Below are 13665 nucleotides of genomic sequence, written 5' to 3' on the forward strand. Positions count from 1 at the left end.
ATCACCAAGATCAATCTCAAGATTTGTCAATTGATTTACAACATCTTGAAATTCACTCAAGTGTTCCGCCATGTTACTCCCCTCCTTGTATCTCAAATTCACAAGTCGCTTAACTAAAAGAGCTTTATTTTGTGGATTTTTTCTCTCATAAAGATCTTGTAATTTCTTCCACAAAGTGTTCGCCCTCGTTTCTTGAGCAACATGATGAAACACACTATCATCAATCCATTGTCGAATAAACCCAACTGTTTTCCGATTCATTCTCTCCCATTCTTTATCTTCCTTATCTCCTTTGGCTTCATCACCCTCAATAGGATCAAATAAGTGTTTGCAATATAACACATCTTCCATTCGAGGCTTCCAAATAGAATAATTCGAGGTATTTAACTTAAACATGGTGCTGCTGGTTTCTTCCATTTAACACTAAAATTCAACCGTGCTCTGATACCACTTGTTGGGGAGAACTCGGCTACAACAATTCACCATATCCAAACGCAATCCAGGATCAATTTCTTCCCCGAAGCAAAATCAACTAAGAATTTCTTAACCCCCAGCAACAACCAGCAATGTACAGCCTCACAAAATGCAAATATAACGCCGAAATAATAAGTAGACAAAGCAAATAACGACACCAAGGATTTAACGTGGAAAACCCGATGCGGGAAAAATCACGGACCGCCCAAAAACATCCACTAATCACCAAGAATAGCAGGATACACAAAGTACTCTTCTCTAGTCACACACTAAAGTCTCAAAATCAACATTACAATCATCTTCTTCTCACCACATAGGTAGACAAACAAGTTTGGAGCAAGAAAACCTTAACCGTAACTGGAGAATTTGGAGACGGTTCTCGACAAACAAAAACCATCAACTTGTAGCTCTCGGTCTCACGAACAACATACTGAAATTTGAGCCGATTCCGACAATATTTGGCCTTCAAATCAAAGCCGCAAAGTTATAGCGCTCTTCTTCTCTTCTCTTTCTCCTTTGTGCAGTTTTTGTTTTCTCTCTCTCTTCGTCACTTTTCGGGTGCACACACCACGTACGACAACTTCCACTTCTTTTTGTTCTTTTTTTTTTTTAATGCTGGCTGGGCCCCACATGAAGGTGGACCCAGCCAACAAACAAAGACGATGAGGATAACTGGACCCAATAAGAGTTTGAGAGCCACGTGGTTAAACGACGTGAAGGAAAGAGGCCGCTTTTGGCTGGAGATCTCGTAGTGAAGCTCAAGGAAGGTGTTGGGGAGATGGGAGAACTGATATTTACTGACAATTCCAGTTGGAATAGGAGTAAAAGATTCAGGATAGGGCTTAAGGTGGCAACGGGTTGTTGTGGGAACACACGAATCCGAGAAGCAAAAACAGACGCCTTCCAAGTCAAGGAACATAGAGGGCAAGGTAGGTCCTTCATAGTCTTTCTACAGTATATAAACCTTATCCTTTATGACTAAACATAAACATGATTTTGGACATCCTGAGTCTTCAATTTTTTAATTTAGAGCTTCATTTCGTGTGGACCTTTACAACTCGAAAGAAAATTCTGATAAACAAGAAGCAATCGGTTTGATTGTTATTAGTAAATGTCGACACTTTAAATCAGTTTCAGGGAGAGATTGCAAGACTGTTAGAAGTTTTCTTCTACAAATTAATCTAATAGTGCCTGGGACCTTATTGTATATGTGCTCTTCATTTTACAGCATACATGAAACATCATCCACTCGCATCTGACGATGAGGTTTGGAGGTTGGAGAACATTGCCAAAGGTGGGATATCTCACCAAAATCTGAGTGATGCTGGAATATATAAAGTGGAAGACATTCTACTGCAACTGTTCACGGACCCCAAGAAACTGAGAGAGGTAAGCACTTAGTTAATGATTCCCAATTAGGGCTTGATTGACTGCCAAGAATGTAAGCCCTGTGTGTTCACTCATTATAGATTCTTGGAAAGAGCATAGCAGAGAAGAAGTGGTATAGCCTGATACGCCATGCAAAGACTTGCAAAACAAAGTGGAAACTTTACTTGGACTATCCTGATGGCGTGACGAAGCATGGTGTTGTATTCAACACTGATGGTCAACCAATCGGCCTAGTCAAAGACAGGGAATATTTTGCTACTCCTCGACTTTCTGCCCGAGAGAAGGTAAGTAACCAAGGTGTTCCCACTCAATTTTGTCAAGCCAGTTCACTCGCTTCACACCATCACGGGGAATTTGAATAATTTGGCCCATATTTTCTATGTAATCACTATTTTGATGTTTACTTGTAGCTGTGGCTTAGTATGTGTTAGAATTGATTAGAGATATGGAAACTTGAAACAAGGAGTTGGTCATCTAGAGGCTTTTCTTTTCTTTTCTTTTCTTTTCTTTTCTGATCATAAAAGTAAAATGAAGTTCCTGTGGAGAGAATAAAAAGAAAATATAGATGCTACGTTTAGATCATAATAGAGACCTTCTATTAATAGAGTGATTTTGGGGTTGCGCTCTTTGTGAAACAAAGTTGAGGTTAGTGACCTTGTAAATTTAAGTGGCCTTCTGCATTGAGTAAGTTGAAGACCACTTTCAGCAGTTAATTCGGTTTCGTCCATGAGAATCTGAGGCACTCATCAACAAATTGTAGTTTGAATGATTAACACATTCCCGTCACAACCATTACTTTCCAAGTTTATAACTATCGAGATCTTAATTACTTGCACAATACATATTGATGCGTGCTTTATTTCTTCACTGGTCCTTTCTCGATCAACTTTGCATCTTTACATTGAGAACCCTTGCCTTGATTGTACTCTGCATTACATGTTTTAAACACCTGACTTTAGGTGGTAGAGAAATGGGCAGATATTGGCATAAAGTGAATTGTGGTTCTTTCAATATTGTTCTTCTTTCTCTGTGCTGCACTCACGTACTAATCTGAATACAAGTTCATCCATTGGAATGCAACTTTACTTGCCGAAAAAAGTAGTTGCTTGAAGCCAGAATGTTTACCTGTCAATAGTGGAGATAAATACCTCCATTAGTCCTGCTTGAGCAATGTACAAGTGTGTTTCTCCCAGGAACTTAGAGATGCAATCGTGAAAAAGGCCTTGGCTAACTGGAACGATGTGAGAGAGTTCAGTGGTGAGACGTTTTCTGATTCAATGCGGAACAATAGCTCAAGCTCATTTTCATCTCAAGTCTCTGGTGGACAAACTGAAAATCTCGACCATGTTCAACGTTATTTGGCTCCACCAGACTTTGCTGCTCCAGTTGGTCCGGTTGCTTCTCAGGCAAATGTGAGCTCCACTGCTGAAGGTACGTGCTCTATAAAACAAAACTGTCTCTCCCTTTAAGCACATACACAGATGTGGCCTGTGAAATTACAATGAAAATAGGACTTTCCACTTGATTGTTGAGCTTTAATATATAAAAGCATTGTGTACCCGATCCTTACGATTTTGGGTTCCAAATCATATAGAGACGTTTGTTTGTCCAGCTGTGATTGTTGCAACATGAGCCTCATTCAATGCAATCTATCCATTTGGCCAAAATATGTATACATGTAATGTATGCATGTATGTGTTCTGTTGGAGCAATTGAAAAGCAACTAAAAAATTAGTTGGTAACATGTGTCTTTTTTGAGAGGGGGATTGGGGGAGGGGGAGGGTGGATACTCGCAAACACCTTCAATTAGGTTATACTAAGTGGATATTGACCAGATATTGTTATCACTAGGTAGATATGAATAGATGTGATCACCCCGCAACGTGTTTAGATGTGCATTTTTATCAAATGGTGACTGGAATCATTTTAGAAAGGGCCTTGTCAATTGAAGCACGTAAAGATTACAAAGATCAGGGGCAAGAAAAATTAAAGAGATGTGCAGCGTAAGAGAAAAAAAAAATAGCAGCACTTTCCATGATATTAGTAAAAGCTCATAACCAATCATTGCAAGAATTTTTGTAAGCTCGTAGACCAGTGCTTACGTCGGCCTATGTTTATGAACCACATTAATGTCTAAGTTCTTTCTCCAGGACTTAATGCAATGGCTTTGGCGTTGCCAGTTCAGCCACAAAATACCAATTCTGGAAACTCCATGAAGATTTCAGTTGATGAAAATTTTCGTCCTGCTGCATATCAGATCATGTCTGCAGACTGCTCAAATGTTCAGATTCCTCCAGGATATCATGGTAGTACTACTGCTGGATTGCCAACACGGCCCCATGGTATCGATTTACCAAATGCCATGAATGTTAGTAAAATATGTCTTCGAAATGGGTTGAACAATGAAATCGGATCGAATAAAAACAACTCGGACTTTGAGGCGTGATATCACTTTCTTTAAGGATTTATTTGCCCCACAACGTTGCTAATGGTCACCGGCAAAAATCCTCCAGGATACAACAAAGTCTCGGATGAGAATACCAAATAGCAATTCTAGTATTTCTCCGGGGTCTCTCTAAGAAACAATCGAAAAATTGGCTGCAGTTTTTCAGAAAGAAGACTCGAAAATGACCACCATTTTCTTTCCGAAAATGACAAGTATTTATATGAAATAGTCTTGCAACTCTTCGTGAAAATTGCGAACAAACACGTCTTTAGAAAATTGTTCGGATAAACAAATGCGACTCTTCGGAAGAAGTCGAAAACCGAACAATTGCAATCCTTCGGAAAAATTAAAACCGAATAAGTAATTTTCCAAAGGTTGTCTTGAAAAGACACAAATAAAATTCGAATAATTATTATTATTTTTAAATAGAATTTCGAATTTTCTTTTATATTTCATTTCGAAATTCTCAAATTAAAAGGCAACCTTTGAACTAAAATATAAAATAAAATAAAATAAAAATAAAAAAATAAAAAGCAAGGGATTAATGCTAATTAAACCGCGGGTGCGCAGGCGTGCAAAGTGCTAAGTGCGCCAAATAATCGCGCCAAAATCGCGCAATTATCCGCGCACCCGCACGCGGGTATGGTGGGTCTAGCCCCACCTAATCACTCCTTTAACTACAAAAGGAAATTTCTCATTAATAAACTAATCCTCCTGCTCCCACCTTTTCTATGTGTGACAAAGTAAAAGGCACTTATTTTGTTTTAACAAACAAAATTCCAACAATCCCCCACTTTGTTTGTAAAACAAAATTTCAAAATAAAATTTTTAAAAAACCATACAGCCAAAGTTTCGGTAAGATTAATATACATACATAAAGGTCTCTTTCGAGTTAAACCTTTACTTAGTGCAAGTATATCAAATCTCTATCAAAGTGACAAGTAGCTCGGCTTTAAACTTGTACTTTTATGTAATAGAACCGGACATACCACACATACACTAACCTCTTGTTTCAGCGAGAATTTCTATATTACTCCGCACTATTATGGCCTTGTGCTTGATCCTGTTTCATGAGCTCTCTAGAAAGCAACCCTCACTTTCGTAAGAAGCGGCACCACTTCTAAGCTCATATAGGTGAAGTATCTACCATGTGTTTCGTTACTATCAACACACTACAAACTTGTATCATACTTCATTAAGAATTCAATTCAGCCTACAAAACGTAACAGACAATACCGACTTCTCATATCGGGGCTATGTCGGTATCAAACAATCACATTTAATAACGTGCTCTTACCTATTAAACATTGTAACTAGTGATGTTCTAGAAAAAAAGTCGGGTTACCATTATTGGTGATTTCAATTAAGGAGTTTTAGTCCCATTTCTTGTGAGGTCAGTATTACCATGTGTCTTGGTAAAGCCTTCGTCAAAGGATCAACAAAATTATTACTTGACCTCACATAGACAATTGTTATGGTACCATCTTTAATCAATTGTCTCACATATTCATGTTTTAGACTAATGTGTCTAGACTTACCATTATAGGTGCTACTATAGGCTCTTGCCAAAGTGGCACGACTATCACAGTGAATAGAGATAGGAGGCATAGGACTAGGCCATAATTTGATATCCAACAACAAATTTCTAATCCATTCAGCCTCTTTCCCAGCTGCCGCCAAAGCAATAAATTCAGATTCCATTGTTGAGTGAGTTATACATGTCTGTTTCTTGCTCGCCCAAGATACAGTACCTCCAGCTAGTGTGAAGATCCATCCAGAAGTGGAACGCTCATCTCCCACACTTGTAATCCAACTAGCATCGGTGTATCCTTCTAATACAGTCGGATAATTATTGTAGAACAATCCTAAATTTTTAGTTCTCTTAAGATAACCAAAAATTCTAGTAATAGCTCTCCAATGTTACGTACTTGGATTACTTGTATACCTACTCAACTTGCATACAGAATAAGCAATATCGGGTCTAGTACAATGCATCGCATACATTAAAGACCCTATAGCACTTGCATATTCTAGTTGTGCCACTGCTCTACCAGTATTATAATTTAATTTAATACTAGAATCAAATGGAGTACTTATTTCTTTAAAACCAAGATGTTGAAATTTATTTAATAATTTTTCAACATAATTACATTGGCTTAAAGAATAACCCCAACTATTTTTCTTAACTTTAATACCTAAGATAGTATCTACTTCACCCAAATCCTTCATTTTAAACATGGAAGTTAGATACTTCTTAGTTTCATTAACTCCGGTCATATTCGTTCCAAAGATAAGCATATCATCAACATACAAGCACACTAAGACACCATAGTCTTTAGTGAATTTAGAGTATATACACCTATCGGCACTATTATTGATGAAACCATTTGACAATATGACCGAATTAAACTTTTCATGCCACTGCTTAGGAGCTTGCTTAAGTCCATAAAGAGACTTAATCAATTTACATACTTTTCTTTCATTTCCAGGAAGAACAAAACCCTCCGGTTGTTCCATGTAAATCTCCTCATTTAAGTCTCAATTTAAGAAAGCAGTTTTAACATCCATTTGATGAACACAAAGATCATAAATGGAAGCTAGAGCAAAAAGAACTCGAATGGAAGTTATACGTGCAACGGAGCATATGTATCAAAATAATCTATTCCTTCTTTTTGTCTATATCCCTTAACTACAAGCCTAGCTTTAAAAGCTTGAATAGAACCATCAGAATGATATTTTCTTCTAAAAACCCATTTGCTTCCAATAGGTTTTGATCCTTTTGGTAAATCTACTAATACCCAAGTATTATTGGACATAATTGAGTCCATTTCATCATTCACAGCTTCTTTCCAAAAAGAAGCATCTCTAGAAGACATAGCATCATCAAAGCTTCCAGGATCATCTTCTAAATTTAACACTAAAGGGTATTTATTTACCACATTATTATATCCATCTCCTTCAACAAGAAAAACATGAGTAATAAAATCAGGACCTAAGTCTTTTATTTTCCTAGCTCTAGTACTTCTCCTTAATTCAATCATGTCTTTAGAATTCGTTTCTTTATCTTGAAAATCACTTTGAGTTTCAATAGATCTTGAATTATTTTCAATCATTTCAGAACTTGTAAAACATTTATTCTCAAAGAATTCGACGTCTCTCGATTCTACTATGACACTAGACTCTAAATCAAGAAGCCTATAAGCTTTACTATTTTCAGCATACCCTGAAAAACACTTTTGATAGCTCTAGGACCGAGCTTTGTTCTCTTAGGATCTGGAGCTCGGTAGTACGCTAAACACCCCACACTTTAAGATATGACAAATTTGGCTTTCTACCTTTCCATATTTCATAAGGGGTTATGTCATTTTTCTTGGAAGGTATTCTATTATGAATATAGCATGCAGTAAGTAATGCTTCTCCCCAAAGATTAATTGGTAGCTTTGAATTTGAAAGCATACAATTAACCATTTCTCCAAGAGATCGATTTTTCCTTTCAGCTAAACCATTTTGTTGTGGAGTATATGGTGCTGAAGCTTGATGAATAATACCATGTTCTTCACAAAATGAAGAGAATTCATTTAAGAAATATTCTCCACCTCTATCTGATCGTAGAACTTTGATTTTCTTTTCTAATTGATTCTCTACTTCAGCTTTATATTTCTTAAACATGGTAAATGCTTCATCCTTCGATCTCATGAGATAAACATATAAGAACCTACTACAATCATCCACAAAGGTAATAAAATACCTTTTACCTCCACGTGTTAGCATACCATTAAATTCACATATATCACTATGAACCAAATCCAATAAATTCAATTTCTTTTAACACCAGGAAATGGCTTCTTAGTAAGTTTTGACTTAGCACATATTTCACATTTATCAGATTCGCCATTAAAATTTATCAAGTCTAATTTTTTCATATTCTTCAAATAACGAAAATTTATATGTGCCAACCTACTATGTCATAAAATTGAAGACTCGACAATATAAGCAGAACTAGAAATATTATTATTGATACTCGGTTGATACATGCCATCATTGGCATAACCGTTCCCAACAAACAGCCCATTTTTCGACAGGATAACCTTGTCGGATTCAAACAAAACCCGAAACCCCCTCTTACAAAGTAAATCAATAGAAACTAGGTTCTTCCTAATTTTGGGTATAAATAACACATTAAGAAGAGTTATCTTCTTTCCAGAAGTGAAGTCTATCTCCACCGCGCCTTTTCCAGCAACCTTTGCAAGAGCATTATTCGCCATCAGGACCTCTTGAACATTTGAGTCAACCATCTCTTCAAATTGCTCGAACATGTATTTGTCGTTGCACACATGAACAGTTGCTCCAGAATCTATCCACCAACCGGATTGGACAGTGGTAGAATTAATTTTAGAAACCATAGCCATCGCATCATTTATTTCAGAAATTTCCATGTTCGAAAACATGTTCGAAATCATGGCTACATAATTTTCTTCAACCAGATTTGCATCTGCTTTCACCACCGGAATGTTCTTGTCCTTTGAAATGCTCTTACGGTGAATGCAATCCTTGGCGTAGTGTCCCTGTTTGCCACATACAAAACAACAACCCTTTTGCTTCTTTTGTGTTCTCTTGAATTTATGCCCCCGCTTTTACCTTGAAGTTCTGGCCGAGTTTCCGTTTTTATCCACAAAATTCACCTTGGAATTGTATAAAACAGAATTATCACGTAAACGTGACTCTTCCTCAATGCGAAGATGTTTCTGTATTTGCTCCAAAGTAAAGTCCTCCGACTTGTGAATCAGCCTTTTCCATAGTCTTTCCAACTTTGAGGCAATTTCGCAATAATTGCTCCAACTTGAAAAGCTTCTGGAATATCAATCTTGAGAGCACGAATCTTATTCACAATCACTTGCAATTCATGGACTTGTTCCAGCAAGAGCTTAGTATCAATAAACTTGAAATCAAAATACTTTGCAATTAGATATTTGTTGGTACCTTGCTCCTCCGCTTTGTACTTGAATTTCCAGTGCATTCCAAATTTCTCGGCCGACTTCATTTCAGTGAATAAGTCGTACGGGACGATCGGAGAGTGTGTTCAGAATGTGTCCTCGACAAAGTAATTCATCCTCCGCACGTTTCTTCTTTTCCTTATTAACCCTCTCAATGGCTTCCGCACTTGGCTGTCCTCCATCGAAAGTAGGCTTAGGATCTTCTATAGGCGCCAGTTAGGATCCAGAATGTAGGAGATCTTCGAGCAGTGAGTAAGAACATCATCTTGTCCCTCCAGCGAGCAAAATTGTTCCCATCGAACCGGTCTAGTTTGACCATATCTTGATTCATAACTTTGATTGTCTCCGACTCCATTGTAGCAAAATAAATCCTTAAAATTGTTAGTAAAATATGTCTTCGAAATGGGTTGAACAATGAAATCGGATCGAATAAAAACAACTCGGACTTTGAGGCGTGATATCACTTTCTTTAAGGATTTATTTGCCCCACAACGTTGCTAATGGTCACCGGCAAAAATCCTCCAGGATACAACAAAGTCTCGGATGAGAATACCAAATAGCAATTCTAGTATTTCTCCAGGGTCTCTCTAAGAAACAATCGAAAAATTGGCTGCAGTTTTTTCAGAAAGAAGACTCGAAAATGACCACCATTTTCTTTCCGAAAATGACAAGTATTTATATGAAACAGTCTTGCAACTCTTCGTGAAAATTGCGAACAAACACGTCTTTAGAAAATTGTTCGGATAAACAAATGCGACTCTTCGGAAGAAGTCGAAAACCGAACAATTGCAATCCTTCGGAAAAATTAAAACCGAATAAGTAATTTTCCAAAGGTTGTCTTGAAAAGACACAAATAAAATTCGGAATAATTATTATTATTTTTAAATAGAATTTCGAATTTTCTTTTATATTTCATTTCCGAAATTCTCAAATTAAAAGGCAACCTTTGAACTAAAATATAAAATAAAATAAAATAAAAATAAATAAATAAAAAGCAAGGGATTAATGCTAATTAAAATCTGGGCGCGCAGGCGTGCAAAGTGCTAAGTGCGCCAAATAATCGCGCCAAAATCGCGCAATTATCCGCGCACCCGCACGCGGGTATGGAGGGTCTAGCCCCACCTAATCACTCCTTTAACTACAAAAGGAAATTTCTCATTAATAAACTAATCCTCCTGCTCCCACCTTTTCTATGTGTGACAAAGTAAAAGGCACTTATTTTGTTTTAACAAACAAAATTCCAACAATGAATAGGCAAGTGATCAATTCTTTGAGCCAAATGGTCTATACAGGATATGATCATGTTCTTCCCTCTGAACCATCCTATGCCTTAACTTCAAGCTTCCAATCTAGTAGGACACTTGCTCTTCCTGAAGGCAATCACAAGACGGAAAATATCCAATCAATTGATTCAGATGATAATTGGTTGCAATGGTTGGCTGATGACCCATTATTTGATAATGGTTATGTTAGAGGTACCGGCAGAGGTGTTATTGGCTGGCTCAAGATAAAGGCAGTGTTCAAGTGGGGGTACTTCATCAGGAAGAGAGGTGGCAGACTTGTGGAGTTAGACCAACCACTGATCGAAGTCCAGGCTTGTTCATAGTTCTTATGCCGCTTTAGGGAAAGATGATTCTCTGTTTACTTCTGACAGAATTGATGGTATTTTTTTCTTAAACGGTGGTTATATTTCATTGATTCTATAGATTCACCTGTATATAGAACATCTATGTCGAACGCCTTCTTAAGCGACTAATTGTTTCATTATAGTGTCTCTCTACCTCAATTCTTTCCACATCTTTCTTCAGAAAAGTTCTCTTATATATCACATGTAAGGAACGCAAGGTTATATCATTCAAAGGGTGTACTTGGATTCTGCGCTTATTATGCATTAGATTTGCAACCAAATCCAAGGAGTCCCATGTAATAAGTCCTGCCTACTGCAGCTATCCAGTGGCAATGCAGCTCTTTTCCGGAACGCATACACCGTCAAGCTTTGATGTTAAGTTCCCTCGTACCCATTTTCCCGGCCTTCCCTTCTTGTTTTCTTGGTCCTCAAATTTTTTTACCATAACGAGCTTTTGGGCAAAGCAGCTCAGGGTTAGTTTAATTTAATGTTGGTTCTGCACTGGAATTGTAACCTTATAATATAGGATTAAGTTTTGAGATCTTTCATCTTTAGTGTGTCATTCCACAATTCCTCCACTTCCTGAAGTATTTAAACAACTGAACATTCCTGCATGTTTATACATCATTAAATTTATTGGCTAAGTGATATTCTTGGTTAAGAAAACGCAAGTCCATTGAAAATATTGTAGACATAATCTCATAATCCTAAACCTACCATTTATTTGCAGATTCCAAAGCTCTAGGACTGGAAAATGATCAATGTCCTTTAAAACCACCTTGAAACTATATATCTAGCAGCTAGTCATGTTGATTATATTGATCCCAGAGGGCAGTCCTTCCACGCAAGAAGGTTTTTTGTGCATCGGATTGGATGCATCACTTAATGGTGACGTGTAGAAGCAAGTTAAATGTAGGCGAGAGATTTCAACACTCCATTGCAAAGTTCAATGGTCGATTACACTGAGTGAACCACTCAACCCAAAGTATAAATAATCTACACCAAGCAATTTGTTCTCTTATACATGAAAGTTATTGTTTATATCAGATGAAGCATAAGCTTGGTACTGTCGAATGGGTCTCAAATCTTGCAGCAATACCACGGAGACGATTGCCACCACATGAAAGCCATGGCTCTAATTAGTAGACAAATACCTTTTACTCCAATTTTCTCTTCAATAAATGCCCACCTAGCACGGAGCCAAAAAGCTTCAGTCACAAAAGCCAAAATGCATTGCTTCTCACACCGATGTCTGCATCTTCGGAGAGCAGAGGCCCACCCACAGGAGCAACACGGGCATAACTACCACAAAATCTTGAACAAACAGTCATTCTGAATCAGAGATTTCATCTTCATCCTCGTCCAGTATGTAGACCAGGACCCATTTTCTTGCAGCTAAAACACAAGCCACACCTCTACTTGCTGTCGCCATAAAAACATTAACTTGATTTCAGTCCAACGTTTCTTGAATATATGGCCATGACTAACGTGATGTTTAGATACCCTTGTTGGGTAAAAGCAAAAGTACAACACATGCATTATGCTAAAACACAGGCGGGGAAGCAAACCTTGCTGCCTAGGGAGGCTATGGTATGCATGTAAACTATGAATGCTCTACAGTATCTTGCTACACTAGATATCATGATAGTATCTATCATCATGAACATGTACATGTTCTCAGTCAGTAACTAGACCGCAGTGAACCTACCATAAGAAGATTATTCTCTGTACTTGTGTGGCCTCTAAAGATTCACCTTTTTTGCACTTTGACCTCTCAATTGATTTAAATTTAGGGGAAAACCTGATACATTAGTATATTACTTCTTCAACTGAAAAAATATTCTTCTTTGGAGCATAAGTTTGCACTTCTTCAAACTGTGGGAACAAACATGAAGTGGTCCATTAAAAAGACATATTGTACTTAAGCCAGTCATAACCAGTCATATTTAAACTTATGAGTAGGCTGTTAAGTGAAAATGTAGTAAGGAGCATGGACAGGATTTATTCAGTCCACTACCTAGTCAACAGAGATGGAATTGTTGCAAACACTCGCAAGTTTATCAAGCATTGATGCACAAGGGAAATAGTATGGGCAACAATAAGTTTCCAAACATCCAAAAATGCAGATGGACATGGTAAGAAGCTCAAGGAAAAAAAATTCAGGACTATAAAATTGATGGCATGACAATGATTTAATCCTTAGCTCAGTTGTATGATGGTGTAAAAAATTCTTACCACTAACTGAGAAGGGAGGAACAACAGTATGGGGAATGCTGCGAATCTTCTCATTCTCCACATCTAGGTGTAATATAGAGTCCTACATGCATAGTTTCACTGTGTTAATGTTTCAGGAGTGAGAATAAGATAACCAAGCAAAAAATGTTCTCACAAAATAGAAGCAAAAATGGCACTTCTTACCTATTAGGGACATTCTGACCAAAAAAATAAAAAATCAATTAGGGACACCACATGCCTACTTTTTAACCAACATACATGTAGAAGGCTTTAACTGCCAAGATAAGTTGGAACTTTTGCAGTTATAGTAAGGCAGAAAGTAAAACACCCTTCAGAGTTCCCAAGCGTGAAATAGCATGTCCATGCACATAGGAGGAAAAACTAAGCTGCTGCTTCTCATGCTGATGAGGAAAGCATATAAATAAAAGATAGGAAGAATAAAATTCCTAGTGTTTTTGAAACCGGACAAGTGGTTCAATCCGGTCAAACTGGTAGAACCG

General features: G+C 37.4%; 2 protein-coding genes across 2 annotated transcripts in view; one reads left to right on the top strand and one right to left on the bottom strand.

Annotated features, from left to right (window-relative positions):
- The first annotated feature begins 1168 nt into the window (after positions 1–1168).
- Positions 1169–11197, top strand: LOC104435824 (calmodulin-binding protein 60 F-like). The gene is made up of 6 exons (XM_039312899.1): positions 1169–1403; positions 1703–1863; positions 1944–2147; positions 3057–3294; positions 4014–4231; positions 10556–11197. The coding sequence occupies exons 1-6, from the start codon at positions 1253–1255 to the stop codon at positions 10907–10909; spliced, it is 1326 nt and encodes a 441-aa protein (XP_039168833.1). The 5' UTR covers positions 1169–1252; the 3' UTR covers positions 10910–11197.
- A 945-nt stretch (positions 11198–12142) lies between these two features.
- LOC104435036 (anaphase-promoting complex subunit 4-like) overlaps positions 12143–13665 on the bottom strand; it is a 38653-nt gene continuing 37130 nt past the window's right edge. The window contains exons 10-11 of the mRNA XM_039313842.1: positions 13166–13247; positions 12143–12352 (exon numbers count right to left, since the gene is read on the bottom strand). Of these exons, the coding sequence (XP_039169776.1) occupies positions 12258–12352; positions 13166–13247 (177 nt within the window). The 3' untranslated portion in view covers positions 12143–12257. The remainder of the gene's footprint in view (positions 12353–13165; positions 13248–13665) is intronic.

The sequence above is a fragment of the Eucalyptus grandis genome, chromosome 5, assembly GCF_016545825.1.
Source record: "Eucalyptus grandis isolate ANBG69807.140 chromosome 5, ASM1654582v1, whole genome shotgun sequence".
In the NCBI taxonomy this organism is placed as follows: Eukaryota; Viridiplantae; Streptophyta; class Magnoliopsida; order Myrtales; family Myrtaceae; genus Eucalyptus; species Eucalyptus grandis.

Bases quoted from the DNA above. Each gene is read 5' to 3' on its own strand.
- LOC104435824 (XM_039312899.1), top strand. From the start codon at position 1,253: ATGGGAGAACTGATATTTACTGACAATTCCAGTTGGAATAGGAGTAAA. The intron at 1,864-1,943 runs GTAAGCACTTAG...CACTCATTATAG, and splicing joins ACCCCAAGAAACTGAGAGAG to ATTCTTGGAAAGAGCATAGC. The intron at 3,295-4,013 runs GTACGTGCTCTA...TTCTTTCTCCAG, and splicing joins TGTGAGCTCCACTGCTGAAG to GACTTAATGCAATGGCTTTG.